This window comes from Ochlerotatus camptorhynchus, unplaced genomic scaffold, assembly GCF_037179485.1.
Source record: "Ochlerotatus camptorhynchus isolate MF236.1 unplaced genomic scaffold, CSIRO-AGI_Acam_v1.1 ptg000755l, whole genome shotgun sequence".
Taxonomy (NCBI): domain Eukaryota; kingdom Metazoa; phylum Arthropoda; class Insecta; order Diptera; family Culicidae; genus Ochlerotatus; species Ochlerotatus camptorhynchus.
In genome coordinates this window covers 47,730-71,216 of record NW_027041222.1, presented here as the reverse complement: position 1 = coordinate 71,216, position 23,487 = coordinate 47,730, and the positions used below count along the sequence as shown (strand labels likewise).

Genomic DNA, 23,487 nt, shown 5'->3' with positions numbered 1-23,487 from the left:
GAGTTCTGCGTACAACCGTACAAAGGCGGAGTCGTAATGTATTCATCGATGACACTTTGCGAAAGTACCACTCGTACAATGTTCATATTCGAACGCTGGCTAGTGATGAAGCACCCGACGGATTTCACGCCAACTCGTCTTCGGAGTTGGCAGCACCCTCTCAGAACCTTATGAAGCTTTGTGGGTGTGGAGACTTAGCAATTTTAAGCAACTTTGAGTACTTATTTTTTTCAAAATTTATCTCGCCTAACATTTGATAAGGGTCAAAGTTTTTTGTCGATTTTTTTTTTCAAATCGATATAGCTTAAAAATGACAAGCCCTACAAAATAATGATGTATGGCGAACTTTTAGCAAATAATCTGAAATTTTATAAAAAAATTTAAATAAATTAAAAAATTGGTTTCTACACTCTAAAAAAATATATTTAAAAATTAAAAGTCATTTTCCCAAAAATGGTACCCCTCAGATTTGCTTGATATTTTTTCTCATGAAAGGCAATATAATTACCTAACTTTTCTTCATACATCGCAAAGTGGGCGCTTTTAAGGAAAAAAAGTTGTTCGAACAACAACTTTTTCATGTTAATTTTTTTTTAGAGTGTTTCACTCAAAGTCGAATAGTAATACGCGCACAACCTTATTAAAATCCGTTGAAACTTAATGAGCATAAAGATTTTGACCTTTTGATAATCTGGGCGTGCTTAAAACAAAAATCTAGCCTAACATTTGAAAGGGCCTAATACAGAGGATTTTCCTGCATTTCGAATGGTGTTTTAATAAATGAAAACTCTAGTGTTTTTGTTTAGTGCATAATTTATTTTCCTATAATTCTCCATACATAATTTGAGTTTTTCATTGATTATTAGTCTATCGGAAACAGAGTGAAATTTTTCGGAGTTTCCTTTGAATGTGAAAATCGCTTAGTAGAAATTATGTTTTGAGAAATAGGTACAAAACAATGAAATTTTTGTGTACCAGGTATAGTTTTTACATGACTGGACAGCTCCTTGAGTTCATCGGACATCTTTGTGTATTGATCATTTGATATGAAGCAGAAGTTCAATTTTGTTATGCTTGTATCTGTTTGTTTAACTGCCCAGTCATACAGTTCTTGTGGAGTTGTGATTGTGTTTCCATAATCTCGAGCAAGACTTGCTCTCTTTGCCATTCGTTTGAGAGTTCCTCCAATTGCGTCACATGGGCCTTTCCCATGAGACGTTGCGAAGAAGTGCCATTCTGCTTCCAATCCATACTTGGACTTGAAGTTGCACAAACTGGCAAAATTCTTTTTATTTTTGTAATGAGCCGCTGCTCCATCTGACATGAAAGTAATTTTTGTGAAACTAATAGATTGTTTAATGAAATCTAACAATTTTGATATAAATAATTGAACTGCTATTGTATCATGGGTCAATACTTCTGAAATAATAATAAAGCTTAAATTTTCCAACTTGTTTTCTTTTATGTAGTAAATTTCGAAAGGATGTATCGTAGCTTGATTATTGTTCCAATGATACCCCTGTGCTGAGTTTTGAATAATAAATGAATAATTTTCAGAAAAGTCGCAAATCACTAAAATTTCACCGTTTTGAAGAGATTTTTTTTTATTACTTAGGTAAGATGATTGCTCTTTATGAATAAAATCATGGGTTATGAGCTTTTCAACTTTTTCCGTCAAATATTGAACAAACTCATCTGCAGGTTTAATAATAGTTTCCAAATTACAACGGTCGGTAGTCAACCACTGTTGAAATAAAACTTCTTCCATATCATCTGCTTCTAATACTGATGTAAGTTCCCTCACGATACTATCTGTGGAAATGCATTCTTCACATGTACGATAAAAACAATCTATGGTTCTAATAGGACTACTGCAAAGTATTTTGTCTGCAATTTCTTTATATGAATCAAATTTTACACTATTAATAATCAATTTAACATTTTCATGTATAGTACAGACACATACATTATGTGTACCTGTACTATCCAACAGTATGCAATGCTTTGGTCGGAGCTGAGTGAACGAAGTAAATCCGATTTTAACACTTTTGTATTTCTCTTCCAAAATCATAAAAGCCTCTTTAAGAGACATCATCAATAAACGTTTCTGAACATGCTCTTTATATCCATTTCGATATTCAGAAACATAATCATTACTTCCTGGCATAGGCCTACTAATATCATCACTGTCAAAGAAATTTAAAACAATTTGTTTTTCAGTATCATTAAATCCATGACCACTTCTTGCTTTCTTACTACAAAGAATACCTTGTTCTCTGACTAGCCTTTTCATCTGTTTCACTGTATGATGGGGTGCATTAAACTCATTAACTATTTGATTCACTGACCATGATTTAGGGAGCACTGATAACACTTTTAATTTGTCATTTGTACTCGTAGAAGGCAAATTAAATTTCTCCTTTAACTGCATGATCATTTCGTCAAAATCATTTGATTTGTTGACATCGTCTGAATCCATCCCAAATATATTTTTACGCACTGCCTTTGTGATCTCTGCAGATTTTTGAACACGATAATTCATACTTCTCATACTTCTCGATGAAATTGGTGATAACTGTAAGGTTGAAGCTATACAATTGAATTGTTCCACATTATATGGACCTTGGATCTGATCCGCTGATGGGATTGATTCTAGCGATGGATCTGTATCTGTAAAATTAAAGAAAAGAAGAAAAAAATATTACCACACATTAATATATAACGCTGTTAAGGTGATAGTACCATGAACGGGGGTGGTTTTGATAATAGGGGTAACTTTGGTAATGCAGCTAAGCCAAAAATTTATGACTTAAGGCACATCGTACGCAATATTTTGGATAGGAAACCGATGTTCCCTTCCAAAATAATGAATACGAAGAGCATTAAGTCATAACTTTTTGGATTAGCTGCATTATCAAAGTTACCTCCATTATCAAAGACATCCCCGTTTACGGTACATCGAAGCCGCATCTGAATTTTCCCCATGTTTGTGGAGCACGAGCTGCATAAACCGCATATCGTACAGTCGTGAAAATTTGATAGATTGTTCACCGAGGTTGGCCTACCAATCGATCAAATTTGTACGATAAGCGGTTCATCCAGCTCGTGCTCTAAAAAAATGTTGAAAATGAAGTTGTATCTTCGATGTACAATCCTTAAACCACACAGTTGAAACAGTTAAAGTTATTATTATTTACCTAGTGTATCATCAAATTCCTGATGTTCTGATTGCTGATGACTTGTTGATGGTTGCGGCTCTTCAAACTTCCGAGCATGGCTTGATTCTTTTCCATCCGATCGCCTCTTTTTCGGGAGAGGTGTCCTATTGTGCACTAAAATTCCACGACACGATTCACAAATACGCATTGTTACATCCAATTGATGATCAAAGCCCCATGAATGTATTTTCTCTATGAGACTTGATGATAAATTACGTAAATTATTGCGGCTGCAATTGGGATTGTTTATGTTGGCACTACATTGCACCCTTTTAATAATCAATTCAGCAGATTGTTCCATTGTTGTATATATAAACACTTTTTCGTTTCAACAACTATGCAGCACTACACTTTCAACAACTATGCACTACAGCAACTATGAGCATTGTTGTGATATCACCAAACTTAAATATTAGATTATGTCGGTAGAAACAGACTGCGGTGCTTTAAGTTTATACCTTATATCTCTCATGTGACTACCTGTGTTGTTATATAACTGCTATATAGCAGGTAACTTAACGATTATTTTAGGCATGCCTTAAATAATCGTTAAGTTACCTGCGCTATTATATGTATTCACTTGAGAGATGAGGTATAAACATATATGCATATTGCTTACTAATGGACACACCTAATACATAAAAATAAATGAATGATTATTTTTCTAATTAAATTAATCACAAATACATGAATTGAAATCTTTTCATGAATAAAACATACTAAGTGATTTTTACTTAGTTTACCTGTTGATTTGGAACAATTTGAGGGTGGTTTTATAGAAGTTGGATAGAGTGTATGCATATATTATAATACAATCCATCACAGGAAAGTGCAAACCATGCTGAGATGGCTGTTCCTCATTAGAACGTTTTGTTCTGAACTCTTATTGGACGATTTGCAGGTAACTTCTCTGTACCCTTTTCAAATGTTAGGCTAGATTTCGCCCAGATTATCGAAAAGTATACCCATAAAGTTTAATTGAATTTTAATAAGGTTGTGCGCGTATTACTATTCGACTTTGAGTGAAACACGCTAAAAAAAAATTAACATGAAAAAGTTGTTGTTCGAACAACTTTTTTTCCTTAAAAGCGCCCACTTTGCGATGTATGAAGAAAAGTTAGGTAATTATATTGCCTTTCATGAGAAAAAATATCAAGCAAATCTGAGGGGTACCATTTTTGGGAAAATGACTTTTAATTTCTAAATATATTTTTTTAGAGTGTAGAAACCGATTTTTTATTTTATTTAAATTTTTTTATAAAATTTCAGATTATTTGCTAAAAGTTCGCCATACATCACTTTTTTGTAGGGCTTGTCATTTTTAAGCTATATCGATTTGAAAAAAAAATCGACAAAAAACTTTGACCCTTATCAAATGTTAGGCGAGATAAATTTTGAAAAAAATAAGTACGCAAAGTTGCTTAAAATTGCTAAGTCTCCACACCCACAAAGTTCCATAAGGTTCTGAGAGGGTGCTGCCAACCACTGGATGAGTTGGCGTGAAATCCGTCACCCCTTGTTTTTAGAAAGTTCTTTCTAAATACTTTGGGATACGGGGAACACGGCGGGTAGGAGTTTACTGACAATAATATGGAATAGGATTAAACTTAATGCATTAATTATTTCTTCTAAGCGGTACCAGTGGTGTAGTGGTAAGCGTGATTACTTCTCACCCCAGCAGGCCTGGGTTCAATCCCAGTCGGCGCCGCCGGGATGTTCTGAGGCATAACATCTCTGATCACGCCTTCCTTCGGAAGGGAACGGTTCATGAGTTGATGGGTCGATAGGTAGGGCCCAGATGTGGGAGCTGCCTCTCTGGCGTCGATAGCATTGGTGCTCAGCACGGAAAACAAGATCGACGGAAAACAAATCAAGGAAAAAAAATTATTTCCTTTATGTTACAGAAACATTATCTACCGGATGGTAGATGATGCTGACGATGATGAAGAAATCGGACCAAGGGCTCTCAAACAAGGCAAATATGAGCGTAGCACTGAAAAGAGTAGCAGCGTCAAAGCACACATCGCTAAGTACAATCCGACCATTTCGCATTACCGGCGTGCCCACGCTCCGAATCGGTTGTATTTTCCGTCGGACTTATCTATCAAGAAAATGCACCGGAACTATAACCAAACACACGAGACTGATGTAAGCTACCAGTTTTACTGCCGAATACTGAAAAAGATGAATATTTCGATGGTCAAACTGGGACATGAAGAGTGTGAGACATGTATTTCAGCAATGCAGCATATAAAAACGTCTAGACATTCAGCAGAGGTTTCAGCCCCGAATAGCGCTTGTGCTATATGCCAAAAATACCAAAAGCACCTTCAGTTGGCCAAAGCAACCCGAGCAGAGTATCGAGAGGACGGAGATTCAGTTATGCCTGGACATGTAGTATTAGCGGTCCCCCAAAATAAGAATTGGAACCTTTTCCTTAATTTGATAATTCTGATGAATTCCAAAAATATTCATTTGAAGGAATTGGTTCTGAAATTTTTTGAACCCGGACACACTTTCATGGCCGCGAATAGCTTCCACGCCTCCGTCGAAATGCAATGCGACTATATCCACCAATTACGTACCCGGATTTCAAAACCGCGGTTGGAAACGCTAAAGAAAACGTTGAGGTATTCGACATGCTGCCGGAACATTTTTTCCCCAGTGTTTTCAACATTTCACAATACGTGCTTAATAAGGTCGAACCTCGCCCGTATATCGACAATATTAGGCATGTTGTCGTGAAAAAAGGTTCATGGAATCTGCACTACTGTTGCTCAGTAGATGGCGGTAACCTGAATAGAATATTCAGATATTTACAAACAAGCAGGAAAAGCTTATTTCGGCTGATGGCTTCAATTTGGAAGACCACTTGAAAAGGAAGAGTCAACCTAGAGGAATCGACGCTGAAAGGAAAAACGAACTACTGAAAACTATTTTACCATTGTTGGAGGCATTCTGGATGGAACTACCCCAAACCGAAGGAGGAAAATGATTGGCAGATTTTGAACTTTTATTTTTTGTTACGTATAATTTTGTTTTGACAGTATTGTTCTTGTTATTTAATCTATTAATTAATAATATCACTAAGAATGAGACTGAAATACAAAAAATAAAACAAAATAATCATAATAGACAATTGACATAGCGCTCAACTTCCGAGCCAAGCAGACGCGTCTACGTTATAGCTAAACCAGGAAGTCGATTACAAGCTTGCTTTCCTTTTTTTCGTAGCGTTTTTTCATCGTCGAGCCGTTGCGTGTTCCTACGTTCTACGACTTTGCGATGGTGCACCGCGAGAACACATTCCGCATGGATTATGCGATGATGCCGAAAAAGCCGGACTATGTGAAAGTGCAAAGTTTCGTTGAAACTGTCCTGGGCTTAAAGCCAGGTGAAGTGTTAAGAAAACACTGTAGCCGGAGCCTAGGATGTGCCTTCGTGAAGGTCGTCGACTTGGCGCTGGCACAAAAAGTGTGCGAAGAACATGATGGAAAACACGAAGTGGAAGTGGAAGGAGGGAAGAAGATCCCCCTGCGAATAACGTTGGAGGACGGAGCAGTGGAGGTGAAGATGTTTGATCTGTCTGAGGACGTGTCGGACGATGCGATCAGCAAATTCTTATCTGCCTACGGTGACGTCATCTCAGTGCGCGAGCAGATGTGCGGAAGTGATCAATAATTTACCTTTTCGAGTATCTACACTGGTGTTCGGATTACAAAAATGGTCGTAAAACACAACATCGAGTCGTGGGTCTTCATCGATGGAGAATCGGCGTTTCTGTCCTATTTTGGCCAACGTCAAACCTACCGACACTGCCGAGAATTTATTCACATCGGTGCGTCCTGTGTGCAGAACAAAAAACTGCTTGTTCAGAAATCGTATGCCGATGCGACGAAACAGCAATGCCGGCAAAAACCACTGCGAAGCCGCAAGCCCCAAAATCATCGTTGCCGATTAACCAAACGTCGGCATTGAGATGTCCGCCGCCGAAGAAGCAGAAGCAGCAGCAGCAGCAGCTGATGCCGGTACCTGCAACAAATCCGATCGAAACAACCATCGGATAGCAGGTCGTTGTCCAGTACTCCTGGTCAACAACCTCCTGCTAGTGACGAAGTGGTTCACAAACCTGCCAGTGGCAAATCCGATGGCAACGAGACAGACGAGTAGGCAATATCAACCAACAGCACGCGTCCGAGAGGACGGTGCCAAACTAGAAAGCGCCGAGACGGCAGCGACGACGAGCGGGAGCAGAACAATTAAAACGGATCAGTTCACCAGCTACAACGTTGCCAGTATAAATATTAACACGATTACCAACGAAACGAAACTCAACGCTCTCCGATCATTTTGTACAACAATGGATCTCGACATCGTTTTTCTGCAAGAAGTGGAGAACGCGCAGCTCTCCATTCCTGGCTACAATATCGTCGCAAATGTGGATCATCAAAGGCGAGGATCCCGACCGATCAGCCTTCTGAATGCGGACTTTAAAATTCTCGGCAGAATCTTGAAAGCACGTCTCGAGGTCGTGATGAAGACCCACCGCATATTGAGTAATGCACAAAAGTGTTTAAACGAAGGGCACTCAATCTTCGAAGCCACTCTTTCTCTGAAAGATCGTATTGCACAGCTGATAGCGAGGAAACGAAAAGGGAAACTGATAAGCTACGATCTCGATCACGCATTTGATCGGGTATCCCTTTCCTTCCTTCACGGAACCATGCGGCAGCTGGGAATAAACCCAACTTTTGTCGGCTTACTGGCACGAATTGCCGAACAATCCTCATCTCGCCTGCTTGTAAATGGACATCTTTCGCAGCATTTTCCCATCCAACGGTCGGTGCGACAGGGAGACCCGTTATCGATGCTACTTTTCATCATCTACCTCCACCCGTTCCTGCAACAGCTAGAGCGACAACTCGGTCCCGACCTTGTGGTGGCATACGCAGATGATGTATCTGTGATAGTCACTAACACAGAGGTAATAGAACGCATCAATGATTTGTTTGATCGGTTCGAACGTGCCGCTGGTGCAAAATTAAATTGGCTTAAAACTGCCGCCATAGACGTTGGCTTCATTGATGGAGACCCACTAAACGTGCCGTGGCTGCAAACAGCAGAAATGGTGAAGATTCTGGGCGTATATTTTACCAATTCAATCCGCGCAAAAATTAACTGGGATGCTCTCGTATCCAAATTTGCTCAGCAGCTGTGGTTGCAATCGCTGAGGAGTCTTAACCTGCAACAAAAAGTAATACTTTTAAACACATTCATCACGGCGAAGATTTGGTATGTTGCACCCATTCCAATGGAACAAATGGCGCGCGACAGAGTTTCTGGCGGATTGAAATTGCAGCTACCAACTTTGAAGTGCAAAGCGCTGCTAGTGAATCGGCACATGCAGGCAAGTGGCTCCCTTCCTTACTACCAATCCCTTCTGAACCAAGATATTCCTCCCCCTGTAGATCTTCCCTGCTTCAAGCTGATTTCTCAGCAAATTCCCCTTCTTCCTCCACTTGTACGAGAACACCCCTCCAGTAACCAAATACATCGTCTTTTTCTGGAACGAACGGAAACACCACGGGTTGAAAGGAAAAATCCTGGCGTAACTGGAAACGAATTTGGGCAAACATTGCGACAAAACAATTGTCATCGAGCCATCGAAGCAGTTTATATTTGCTGGTTAACGAGAAGACGGAGCATCGAAAACTGATGAGAACCATCCAACGGGCAGACGGAGAGAATTGTTTGCATTGCAATGCAGCGATTGAAACGCTGCAACACAAGTTTGGTAACTGCCCTCGCGTAGCATAGGCTTTTATACAGCAGAAGATGACGATGATACTCGGCGGATGGCAAAGACTGTCTTTCGAAGATTTGCTGCGACCAGCACTACTAAACATAGGACCAACAACACGAAATGAAATCTTGAAAATCGGTATATTATACATCACCTATGTTAATGAAGTTAACGATAGAATCGATTTTAGTGCACTTGCATTCTATTTGAGATGCGAATTGTAACCATTTGTAAATAATCTTTTAATAATACAGAAATAAACGATAACTTTTACAAAAAAAAAAGTATTGCAATAATGGAACTCATATGCGGTTACTTTCAAGATGGGACAAATCGACCTGATATTTTTTGACTTTTCTAGAATAAAAAACTAAATTTTATAATTACCTTTTAAAATACGATAAAAAATAAGGCCAATGCTACATCTAACTGAAAAACGACGAAAAGTCATATGGGACAGATATGCGGCGTCATATGGGACAGATAACATTAGGCGATACAGTGTATTTACAAATTGAAAATAGGCACAAATTAGAACCAGTTTATAACGGCCCATTCAAAGTAATTAAACTAAATCCATCAAATGCTACAATACTTGACAAAGACAATAAACAACAGGAAGTACACATATCAAGATTGATAAAATAAATTAAAAAAAAAAATATTTGGTAGTGCATTTCTTTCTCTGTTAGGGGGAAGGGGTGCGTTAAAAAAAAGAGAAAAAAAAATTGTGCGAGACATTTGAAGTCAAAATAATTTCCATTACATTCAATCATTTTTTCCTTAAGGGGAATGGTGTGACATGCGCAACTCACATGTCATCAATTTCCAAAAATCATTTCAGTTTTCAATTAGTAACAAGCATTTTCCCATGCCTCACTCGGACATCGAACTCCTTACGCAGCAAGTGCATGGAGCAGTTCGATGAACGCTAAAACAAATTCAATAACCCATACTCGGCGTCTAAGGGTATCGTATTACTTGTCGCCAAGGCGCACTCCGGGCAACCGATATTCCTAGTTGCTAAGCCGTTTTCAGCGCAACCGATTTAACCAATTTGCCTTCTCCAAATTCTTTCTCTCTCTCACTCTCTCATTCTCTCGTTTGTTAATATCGATCGCTGATTGGTGATCATTTACATAAACTGTCACATAATGACTTCAGGTGTCTCCCGTAGGAAAAAATGTGTTAAGGAATATAATTTTGAATAAAGATTATTATTGTTCTAACCACCAACGAGCGCGTTTGTGATTTCGGAAAGATATCACAATCCAGAAGAATCTGTAGGGACAAAGTGTCCCAAACGTAACATGGTGATGTTGTTCCAGAATTATTGAAAGGAGAAGCTGGTGATCCTGATTGTTTCAGCTTTAAATCAAAATCACAACAAGCTATTCTTCTGATTTTTTTTTCTTCAGGCAACATACCGTAAATACAGACTTAATCCATTTCGAATCCTTCTCGAAAAATCGTTTTTTGCATCCATGCTTCGACCAATAATATTTGAAGCTGCTAATCCATGCTTTCACTGTTGGCTTGATATTTTTTTCTCGTTCCTTCCCTTTACGACATAAAAAACGAAATAATTCATCTTCGGATTGGTGTTGTAGATAAAATTTCGCGATGTCACCGTTAGAAATCATGTTGACAGTAGTTTCCCGATTGCGATGATATCCGCTGGGCTGTTAACAATTAATTGCAATCGATCGTGCTAAAGCTTCTGTGATAAACATATATCGCACTTAACAGTAGGCCAAGGTATATTCTTATATCTTACAGTACTGGACATAAAAACGAAAACATCGTGATTTGATGTGTCTCATGCCCATGATCTGTCCGATCGAAAATTGGTCCATGGTATTCCAAAACATCCGGTAGTGGCCTAAGAAGTGGTCGGAGGTACTCTTTGAACAGATAATTTTGACATTTTATTAAAAAATAATATGAGACGATTCAAAAGTCTTTTTTTTTAGAAATTATTGTGATCTACCATACATTGAAAAAATATACCCCATTTAAATCCGGTATTACTCTGAAATCAAGTGCCCAATTACAGTTCTTCAGAAACATATCGATAATTAACAAATACAGCTACAGTACCGGACAAAATAATAAGACCTCGTGATTTTTTTTCTCTTCAAAAAAATTTGATGAGCTATGAGCTGTAACTTTTCAGGACGGCTTCAACATTTCTGAAATGTTGATTACTGGTATATCAACTATTCAAGTTATATCAGTATGGTTTTGAGTTTGGTTGGTTGAATTTGTATTCAAAAACTGCGGGTTTTTAGGAGAGTTTACAGTGCCGATCGATATAATAGCAGATATAATTTTGTTCTTTTATGATCAATTGAGCTGAAGCCTTCTTCACAGAACTTTAAATGTGTACAATTTTTGGATTTAAAGTACCAATTTTTTTAAAGCACCTGCCAGAAGTGGGATACTAGGGATTTTTTTTTTAATAAAAATAGTTTTAATTATTTGAATATGAACAAGATTGTTAAGAAAAAAGATCGTAGTTTTGCAGGACTGTTTACACGTTATGACCACTTCTACGGTCAATCCAGATTTTCTGGGGATATGGCCACTTTACCCCAAAATTTAAATTCTTTATTAATTCGCTTTGATATCTTGAATCTGAACAAACATAGAAAAAATCGAAAGGTTCTAGAACAATTTTTATAATGTGACTACTTCATTGGTCAATCAAGATTATCCGGTGAACCAGAATATGGCCACTACACCCCAAAATATAGTTTCCATATTAAATACGCTTTGATATCTTGATTCTGAACAACATAGAAAAAATCGCAAGGTTCTAGCACAATTTTTATAATGTGGCCACTTTATCGGTCAATCCAGATTACCCGGTGAACCAGGATATGACCACCATATTCCAAAATATGTATTCCAAGTTAAATACGCTTTGATCTCTTGATTCTGATCAACATAGAAAAAATCGCAAGGTTCTAGCACAATTTTTATAATGTGGCCACGACGAGGTGACTCATTTGTAAGAGCAGAAAGGCTTCAGATGCTGAATGAGAGAGAAAGTGATACTTAGTTTTATTTTTCCAGATGTTTGAGTATTCAATGACGGCTTCGTTCAAGATGAAATTAAACATGGGAGGTATTCTCAAATCGAAAATCGTCATTAGCAGTGATATTGCTCTTGGTCCGTTTTGTTGAACGTTCGAGTTACACACATTCAACTGCTTGCGTAACTCGCTTCCCAATCAGAATGTTGTGTATGCGTAAATAAACCGTTCGCCCGAGGGAGGCGACACATCTAAATCTCAATTCTAGATGCTCAAAAAATCTCACACTAGCCAATAAATCTTCGAAAAATCTTCTTTCATTTCTCGCATCTACTTGCATCGCGCATCATCTTTTTGCAGAAAATCTTAAAAATCGTGATAAATCTTCTTTCTATTTGCTCAGCATACGCGCAGCTAGCCACAGCAAAACACAAAATTCCTGCATCGTAGATAGAGTCGTCCCCTCGCGTTCGCCTAATTTCCTTATCCTTCTCTTACCCGCAGCTTACACCTTAATAACTTTCCATCTGTCAAATTTTAACCAAAAGTTAAAATAATCCACCAAATGGTTCAGAGTCTTAGAAATCCTCACCGGTGCTGAAACGGTGTTTTGCCCATTAGCCCTGTTGTTGTTGTTGTTGTTGTTGGTGAAGAGAGGTGTTTGACTAGTCCCCCGTTTGAGGAAGAATCGTCCCGATTCGTTATTGCTGCTGATCTGGTGGGTTTCTTGTGCTGTGTATCTCGATGTCTTCTTGAGAAGAACAGTGTTGAGCTTCTGGAATACAAACAAACAATAAGTAACAACTGAAGACTGGATTATGAATCCGGTTAGTTTTATTGAGATCAGGCTTGCAATTGCTCATTACAGCTAAAATGCTATTTTTTGTTATTACGAAACAATGGGATACTATAATGATAATTTTTATTTGTAAGATGCAAGAAGAGGTAGCTGTAACGATGAGCAACGCGATGAGCGAGCAATCAGCGATCATAAAATCGCTAGTTGTGACCTTCTGAAAGCAAAATTGACAAATTTAATATGTCATATACTATCTTTACCACCTCTTCTTGCATCTTGCAAATAAAAATTAGCATAATAGTATCCTATTGTTTCATAATAACGAAAAGTAGCATTTTAGCTGTAATGAGCAATTTCAAGCCTGATTGAGATAGTCGCTTTTGAATATATATAAGCATTTTGTATATGAAAATTTCAATCCAATCTCCTATATGAACATTAAACCAAAATCGCCAGCCTTTGTAACGTCAAAAATAGCTGAAACATTCAGAGAGTGGTTATCTCACCTACTGACACGAGTCTGAATGTTGGCCTGTGGAAAATATGAACTTGTATTATTTTAGTGGTAATCTAGTCGATACGTTGCATAAGCTGCCTTATTTTGCTGCAATATACGAACAAAATGCACATATAAATTCAAGAATGAATATCTCCATAATACTAACTTCAATCATGATGCTGTCTTGAACAAAGTTGTTTCTCATATATTAAGCTACATGTGCTGAAATTCTGAGCTCAAAAGAGTTTGCTGGACCAGTTCTATGCACGAAAGAGTGAAGGGATGTTAATTCTCCATACATTTCGAAAAAAATCCCCATCTAAACTTTAAGTCAAAAGAGCTGAAATTTTTAGAGAGTGGTTTTCTCGCCTAATAGCACAATCAAGGGGTTTGCCCGTTGAAAAAAAAAACGATATAAAATCTCCCATATAAATGTGGGTCAGTCTAATGTTGATAGGCCAAGAGAAGAGTATTTGGTCTACTTGTTCTCGTTAAAGACGAGATGGGCTCGTGTAACCCGTCTATTTAAGTGTTAATAAGCATTGCTTCGTAAGATGCTATGATCGTTCTTGCACATGGCTTCATCGTATCATCTAATATTATTTTTGCATTGATATCTGATAACAGACTATCGCATTCAAAATAGAATTCTTCAACGCCTTTGCTGCCTTGTTTAAGGTACAGCATTTTACTGATTATGGTTGACAGATCACGCTTGTCCCCAAACCGTTCTAATAATTTTGCTTTAATTGCAGCCCACGAGCAATCAGTGTTACTCATAAGCAAAACTTCATTAGCCTTGCCTGTTATTTTGTCCCGTATTATGGACTCCCAAATAGGCATAACTAATTGAATCTTGTATAATGGCACTACCTTTTTTGCGCATTCTAGTTTTTTTTTCACTGAATCTACCAGGCAGGTAGCTCATTATCGATCCCACAATCAGTGCTGTTAATTTTCATATCATTCGATTGAAGATGAACCAATTCAACCATTCAATCAATTCTGTGAAAATGAATTCTTACATGGCCAGCACCTTTCTCATTCGAACCTCATCGCGAGCCTCATCGTCACTGTCAATTGAGTCACTCACTATCATTTGATATACGACAGTGAAGTATGGAAGAAACCCAGCAAAATGGTCCCGAACAGACAAGTCGACCCGATTTCGGATCATTGTAAGACAAATTTATGCTTGATGTCGACCCAATGTCGGGTTGATGTCGGGTCAATTTTGGGTCAACATCGGTTTGGGGTTTGGTAGAAGTCAGGTTAGTGTCGGGTTGGCTTAGCTTTTTCGCCGGAATGTCGACCAGAGCTCCGTTTATGTGTAGGTTACACTCAAATGAATAATATCAAGCGTTTCTCAAATGAGAATGATCCATGCCTTCGTCAAATGACTAATCACCCACTCGAAGGAGGTCTTCTTTGATAGCGGATAGCTGCTTTTCTCATTTTCATCTAAAAATTTCAATTGATTTTGAGAACTTACAGCACTGGTACTAATTTAATAACGTCTGGGATTTTTAAAGGTCAAAAGAATGTGCCTGCTGCGGTGCCATAGTTACCCTCTGCGAAGCATTCTGTAACCTTTCTAACTGTATAGTTTGTTGTTCCCAAATGCGCTCTAGCTCTTCTATTTTTCTTGCTAGACTTTCCGTCATTTTTCTTGTTATCATTCACTTTTCACTAAATCACTAAATCTTGTAATCACACAGTGCATAAAACTAAATTGCGTTTATAAACAGAAGCTTAGAAAAAAAATTGATTATTACTTATGGTTAGACAGCACCGATACCCTCGGCTATAGCTTATCGTACGTTCCGATGCGGCGTTCCAATATTCCCTCGGCTAAAGATCGCTCGTCCCGATGCGATGCTACTAGATCCTCTGGCGTGTGTGGAGGTGTAAAGCTTGAAGATGATTTCGTCCTTGTCTCGTCCACCGGTGTTCCCCCGATGGCAATTTCGGATAAAAACTCACTTTTCACTTCACTTCATCCACAACCAGAACTACGCGACTGCGCCACTTATGTACCACAAGTACTCGAAGACTTTTAAAAAAGAACTACTCTCTACGATGGTCAGTACAATAATGAATTTAATTGTATTACAATTCAAATCATACAAGCTATTCCTACAATCCTAATTGATAACCTTGCACTTATACCTGTAGGATCAGTTACTTGGTGATGCCATGCCTGTCGTCGTCGATATTCGTTGTCGCCGCGTGTGCTACTCCGTCAGCAGATTTGTTTGATGTCGTTTGATGGCCTGTTGCTGAGGGCTACTGTCTAATCTAATCTAATCTAACACCAACACAGCCAGTTCTTGAAAGCATCCTGGAAAATAATGGATATACCTCCATAATTTTTCTTGTCTATTGATGTTTCACATCAAAGATGCGTCACACCTATCAAAACGGCCCGGCCTACTGTGCAGCATTTAAGGGACAAGATGATTCAGAAAACATCGGGCCTGTTTAAATCTTCGATGCTTCAGAATCCAATAAATGGATGAAACGTGGACATCTCATACCGTACGTTCCGTTTTTGGTAATTATATGATTGGTTGCTTGTTGGAAGCATCAAAACTAGCAAGGTTAAGTGATGCTCCATTTTCTTCTGACGGTTGGGACATGAACACTAACTCTTGTCCTAGCCTTTTATGGCTTATGGCTATAGCGTCATTACTCGCTTTCTGAAAAGAGAAGAGGGAAAGGAAAAGGAGGAGGACAAAGGGAAAAGGATTATGTAAACTCTATGAACATAATCAATAATTTTGATTTAAAATATACAATATAGAAATGCATAACAGCGGGTGTCACTATTATCAAGTCATAAAAAGTAACAAGCACTTAAATGTAATCCTTTGATTACTGGAAAATCCTGATTCCTTAGTTTGAAGTTGTAACGACTGGGGTTCGGTGGTAGATCTCAAGACCAACAATTGAAATGGCCTCAACTCCATTTTGCAAAGAAACCTTGTAAGGCCATTTTCTCGCGAACCTAAACCTTCATTCGCAAACCTAAACCACAATCGGGTAGAGGAGAATTTCCGCTACCTTTTCATTATGTTGGTTTGCCTTTGCGGACTTCGGTTCGCGAGAAAATGGCCTTACAAAAATGGAGTCAAGGCCATTTCAATTGTTGGTCTTGATCTTATACCAGTAACGTACCACAAAAAGGTGATCTCCCAACGTTCCTGGTTTGAACAGATAAAAATTTACAAAATGGAACGAACTCACCAAGTTTAGCCAATTGAACCTGAATGCTGCCTGACATGTGTTGATGTAGAAGTTCAAATTGTAGACGAAGCTTGACGAACATCAACATGAACTATTCCGGTTTATGGTAGTTGCGTGGAATGTCTTCCGTCGACTTGAGATAAACAAATGTTCGGATGTATGTAGTCAATTTTTGATGGCAAGCCTGTGGCCAATAGTCAGGTTCAACGCTGCGACTCAACGAATGATGGAACTAATGATGCAACGAATGATGGGACGTCTCGTGGAGGTTCTACTTGTCTTCGGAACAGTTTCTCAGCGGTAAATAATAGGGACTGAGGAACTAGAAATGTCTCCTGGGCCTGGTTTTGGCCAGATCAGCAACCGATTATAGATAAAAAAAACTCCACGGTAAAAACAAACGTCAGGTTCGATCAAACGCACAGCCTCGAAAGGAATTATGAGGGCTACTGTAGTTAATAACTGTAACATACAAGCTTCAGGAAAAGTCATGTGAAAAGAGGGAAATTAAAGCATTACTGAAAATTTCATTGAAGCTCGCAGAAGTCATAGCTTAATTGGACTTCTAGGCATTTTACGCTTCTGTAACAAGTCTTTTGGTGGCTCTCAATTAAGTGGTCTAGATGCAAAGTAATTAATTGAAAGCTTTCTATGCCAACCAATGCATGAATCTGTATTATGTCCAGGGAAGTTGAGAAAATTTCCAACCTGGGAATGGAACATACTGAGTTCTTAAGGTGATACGATTCAGCGTCCACAAATCATAGGCACTTTCACTGCCACTTCTAGTTTTCTAGAGAGTTAATCTCGGGCACTATTGCGATTTGAGGCACTCAATTGTCATCACAGTTTTGTTATTGTATGTTTCCCGATAGCAGATAATGGACTCCTGGAAAAAGCGAAGGGAAATCAGAGCCCGAGGTTCTGGATCGTATCACCTTAAAACAATTTCTATGTTCTGCCTCCCCCTTTTCATTAGTCAGCCAAAGATCCCTTCAGATCGATCGTGTTTGTCATAGTGGTCTTTGGTTTTTTGGTTCATGATTCCGTTAAAATAAATATAGGACTTTGAACAGTTATCTGAAGTCTATGACTTGGAAAATTGGTAACTACACTACACACACACAATACTGATTTCTAGTTGTCAAACTTTGTAAACATATCAAACAGAAATGAATAACTAGTGTATTCCTGAATTATAAGTGGAGATGGGTTGCATTCACTAGCCCGAGAATACCCTCCAGATGCTAGCCTCTTCACCAACCATACATCAGTACACACTTATCCAGTCAGTAATTTTTACTGAGTTTTTGAATTGCTAAACTGTACTTGTTTACGTAAATCGATAAGAGTACCCCATGGATCGCTGTAGAACAGTTAGGATTTCTCTCATTTCTTACTCTCTTGCATCCACCCGATCGTACGCGATCCACACAATAGCTAGGTTCGATAATAAATAGCAGCAATAAATCAGTATAAATCTTACCACACAACAAACAAGTCTGGTGTGTCGTTTGTACAGACCTTTTCCAGTGGTCAAGTGAAGGTCGGTGACCTCAAGTGCATAGTGCGGTCTGGACGGAAAATTAACCTACAGTCCACTCAAAACTCCGATTCAGATTTTTTTTTATCTTTAAGAGATTTTTAGCCATAGGCTAGTTCATCTCTTGAGCTATCCAGAACAGTAGTCTTGCAACTTTTTTGAAGATCGATATTTTTCGAGAAAAATTTTCTCGTTCCAGAATAATGATAATTATTGATACGATCCAGAACACTTGTCTAGGTTCTAGAGATATGAAATTTGTCTATGTTTGAAGTTTTACAGAAATTTCTATATTCAAGACCTTTAAAAATTCGCGATCTGAATCTAAATCAAACTTATTCAACGGTTCGTTTCCAAAAAAAATGGTTTCAGAAAATTGATTACTGTTTAAGGAAATGGAGGCTATAAATTAACCTATTGATTATTCAATTAATACTGATTTTACGAAAACAAATTTATAAGATCCTTCAACCATTTGTTTTATTTAAAAAAAGTTTGTGAAATGCTCATGGTGGTTTGGGAATTTATAATATGTGTCAAAGCGGATCGCATTCAACGACAGATTCGATTCATACCTTTAATATCTTTCCGATCAATAGATGTCACTATTGGTCACTTTTTTATTGTTTAAAGTCACTATTTTATCACTTTTTTCGTTATTGTAGTCAATACTATAGTATAACCACCAGTGCGCAAAACAGTCAGGTTCATTGAGTCATTTTGATATGAATATGAGTTGCCTCGTAAGAGTCTGAATGATTGAGAGGTAAACGAGTCACTGACAGCCGAGCACTCAGTCAGTAGCTCAGTCAACACGTTTATTCTGCCGTGATGGTACCCAATATTTGATTTGAATGACTGAGCGTACATTTTCTATGGAAAAATGACTCAATTACATGCTGTGTGAGCGAAGGCAAGCGGTGTGCGTCGCCTACTCGTAAATGACTGAATGTTTTTGTTGGCTCTTTCATTGCCTCGTCCTTTACCGTTTGGTACAAACAGTCTGCACAGAGTAATTGATTGAATAGTGCAGTGCTTTCACACTCAGCCTAGGCCAGCCGAGCGTAGGCAACATGTTATACCGTGACAGCGGGCCCAGCACAGCAAAATAAACGATTTGAGCCCGGGACATGCTGCCTACTGTCAAACGCTGCTGTCGGTATAGGTCTTGTCAGTGGCGTGGCCTAGGCAGTAAATAATTTTACGCTCTAACCACTACCAGCCCTGCATATTGTAGAGGAATCCTGCTGACAAAATTTTATCATTATCTTTAAAGGGTTATTTTTGAACGCCTTTTTTGTTTAAGGTGGAGTTTTTTTTTGGAATAACTGGGAAAAACTGGGAATTGAAAAATGGAATTTGAATGGACATCTTGTAAGTCTTTTGTCGCTGGTGAAGAGAGGTGTTTGACTCTGGTAAGGAATCATTTTCTTCACCGGTGGTGGAGAAACGTTTACAGTCAGTTCAGGATAGTTGAAACGAACATGTTTGTCCTCACGCCACTGAGGCGGGTCAAGCTTCCTCCTGGATCTTGATCTTGTAGATACATTTGTTTTTTCTTCTTTCCTTTCTAGAAGCAGCAGGCTTGATGGAAGATATATTTTTTGCCGACGACGGTTCGTTCTGGAGGTAACAGGTATCGTGCGGGACCGACAACCTCATACGTAAAATAGGTTTTTGTATAGAATGTACGAATTTTGATTAATTTGTTAGTTGTTCGGATTTCGGTCCCCCACGTTTACTCTGATGTTATATCTTCAGCTTCCTATTGAGGCTTCAAATTTTTCGGACGATCTATTAGTTTTTAATTATACTATTAACTATTGTTTAAACTGCCGTTCTACGCATATCTGTCCCATGTTACTTTTGGACGTTTTTAACTTTTATGTATGTATGTATGTATGTATGTAAGGTAGCGGCGCCGGTGGTGCAGTGGTAAGCGTGATTACCTCTCACCCCAGCAGGCCTGGTTTCAAACAGGGAAGTAAAGCCGTTGGTCCCCGGTTCATGAGTTGATGGGTCGATAGGTAGGGTCCAGGTGTGGGAGCTGCCTTCCTGGCGTCGGTAGCATAAGTGCTCAGCACGGAAAACAAACCAAGGAAAAAAAATGTATGTAAGGTAGCCACCATCCCTTCAAAGATCTTGTATTGTAAGATTAATTTGAGCTACCGATCTGAATTCACAATACCGCTGTATGAAGGACCAAAACCGGAGGCGCGGACCGGTAAGCAGAGATACTTACACGAAATCTATGGGAATTTAAGAATCTCCTTCCAACGATACGATCCAGCAAATCGAATAACACTATTCGCAATACTTATTAAGCTTCCTACAGGGTGGTTTGCAAAGAAAGGCGCATCAATCTCACTGAAACTGTTGAAGTATAATGTTATTTACATAATCAAAATATTTTCATAATATCTTATTATTCCATAATTTCTTAAAACATTTTTTTAGTCAAAATGAATGGAAGGCACTTAATTTTAATTTCGATGAGTAATGCAATACAGCACTGCAATGCTCAATTCTGTTTGTCATAATATAGTATGAAAACATAAGATTCTTACGAAACTGGATTGAGATCATATTTTCATACGTTCATACGTATACGCAGCTTTTGTAAATTTTAGGGACAGTTTTCTCAGTGCGCATTATGTCACAAAATCAGCTGTGTTTTTCTTCGTTTTTGTGTTATAGAGGAAATGGCGTATCTCAAGTTTTGAGTTTTCACTCAATACTCCTATGCGACTAGACTACCATGCGTCTCCATCGATTTATAGCGACTGTAACACTGGCAATTCCTTATTTTAAACAGGTTTTCACATGTTTCATTAGCACAAGCTCATAGCTATACTCATTGCACGTCTCTTTATTTTAGACTTGCAAACAAATAGAAACACTGGAATAAGAGACCAGCGGAGAAAAAAACATGAATTTTGCAACAAGATAAACATTAAAGCAATCCTGGCACCACTTGCATTTGTAACTGCTTGCTTCGCCAATGCACCGACCAACGAGTTCATGAGTGATTGTTAAACGATTTTAATACTCCTCCCTAATTGAAGCAAACCATTTGTAAACATTGCAGATTGGAACCGCTTTTGACAGTTCGATTGGAATCATAACAGTGTCTCCGCTGGTCTCTTATTCCTGCGTTTCTACAAACGAACAGGTGTATGTGTTTACTTGTTTGCGCTTTGTGCTGTTCCCTATCCCTGGTCATGGGGGGTAAGTTCATCTACTTGATTTTTTTATATTTTTGTTGGTCAACATCAACAGGCTCAATGTAGCCCCAAAGCTGGTTTGAAAAAGCAAACCATCATTTTGCATGCGTATAACGTGTTGATCAACATTTAAAGACAAATAAATGAATAAATATACTAGTGACCCATCATGCTTAGTGACACGTCTTGCCCCACCTTACTCTATAAATGCTCTTAATATAGATAGGTAAGGAGGAACATTTCATAAAATAAAGTATGGAGAAATCAATCACCATTTTTATGATTATAATTACCATCCCATATTTTTTTTTTGATTTCTTATTTTAAGTTTTCCTATGTTCCTATTAATTTACAGAATAAATGAGATTTTTTTATCATATTCAGGGATTTACCATTTGGGGATATTCACCATCACAGCCAATCTATTATAATACCTACACCGGCATCACTGAGGACAACAATAATGATTCTGGCAATGGAACACAATAGGTAATGTAACACATATGCTGCAGTATTTCATTCATTATAGTTACATATTTTTGTAATTTTTTTTTTAGTAGTTATTCTTCTTTAACGCTAGTCTTTATTATTTGAAGTAAAATTAATTATAGACCTATATATGTAAAATTGCCCATACATTTTTGTTTTTTATTACATATTTTAGATGTTTTTGTTTTCAATTTATGCATAACGAATTGTTTATTGATGTAAAATATTCATTAGTTTTTTTATTATATAAATGTTATCAAGAAAAATAAATAAATTGAATTTATCAAATCCGTTGTAGAAGACCTGTCAAATATGTCACAGACTAAATTAAATTCAATGCCAAGTGGCCCTTGAGTTGTAGGCAGCCGACAAATAGTGGACAAAGCACGTGTATCTGCCAAAAGATACACGATACATGTGGGAGTTTAAGGCAACTCTCTATGAGATATTCTCATTAAATTTGGTTTCCTAAATCCTTGTAAGAAATATACTTTCAGCAGATGTCATGGGAAATATATGTTTTTAAATGGAGTTGCACCTAAATGTGGGCATTTTTCACTGGTAATTTCACAGAAAATCATGAATTTCTAACATTGGAAGTTTTGTATCATATTAAAAAAAAAAATAGATTCCCTGCGCTTTGGTCAGATCGCGTATAGGGCGTCGTTGTGCCAATGTGGTTTGCTCAAAAGTGCCTTAGTAAAATGCAAGTATTTTCGATCATTATCCGTAGTTGTTACAGTGAAGATATACACCCATATTCTCGTTTGTGGCTAGACGTGTTTGTCATACAGAAACATTTTTATTTGATTTTGTGTGGTGGATGGGTTTCGGGCGTGGACGGACATATGGGTGATAATATTAAGTTTACGTTAGGATAACTTTGAAAAATTGAGAAATGTTTCGCTTCAGTTTGAGAAGCACTTCACTTCGCAACCGATGAACCATTCATTACCCACATTACCGTGCAGGCGCCGTGTGTTGGCAGGGTCCAATATTGGACAGTTTGATGTTTATAAAGTACCATCAGTTAAAACTGTATTTTGAGCTTTATCTCTATACATTCTTAGGTGTTTCTTAGAAGATTATCATGTTGGTGTACGCTAATTCAAAAAGGAAATGGCATTAAAATTGAGCTGTCCATAGTTGAGCATTGTTGAACATGTGGTACTTGCACAACATTTCATGTGAGTACCAAAGTAACCATATACTCACAACATAACTTTTAATGTAGGTTCAGAGTGAGAAAATGTCACTGAGATATGGTTAGTTGGGTATTCAGATGACTATTACTTTAAAAAAACTAATCCTACTTGTATCTCTTTTTCGTTGGCATGTAACACTGTTTGATATTACTAACCGCACCGAGCCTTCATTCCGGGTGATGAGCGAACCTGAAGAAGGAGAAGATGACCATGAACCATGTTCATCGAAATTTGACAATAATTATATCAATCAACTCGTATATACATTGAAATACATATTAAAAGGGAAGGGACGGTCCAATAATACAATAAATGGGTTAATAAACAGAATCAAAATGGAGGTTTCTCATATTGGCCCTCTGCACCTCTGGAGGTTTTCCACTTTTCAGGATACTTGAGTGAGTGAGCACGTGAAGAGGGGCG

The 23,487-nt window shown here is 38.0% G+C and overlaps 1 protein-coding gene across 1 annotated transcript in view; it reads left to right on the top strand.

Moving 5' to 3' along the window:
- Positions 1 to 21,995, top strand: part of LOC135714889 (uncharacterized) — a 68,222-nt gene extending 46,227 nt beyond the window's left edge. The window contains exon 5 of the mRNA XM_065238303.1: positions 21,755 to 21,995. Coding sequence (XP_065094375.1) covers positions 21,755 to 21,859 — 105 coding nt within the window. The 3' untranslated portion in view covers positions 21,860 to 21,995. The remainder of the gene's footprint in view (positions 1 to 21,754) is intronic.
- The last annotated feature ends 1,492 nt before the right edge of the window (positions 21,996 to 23,487 follow it).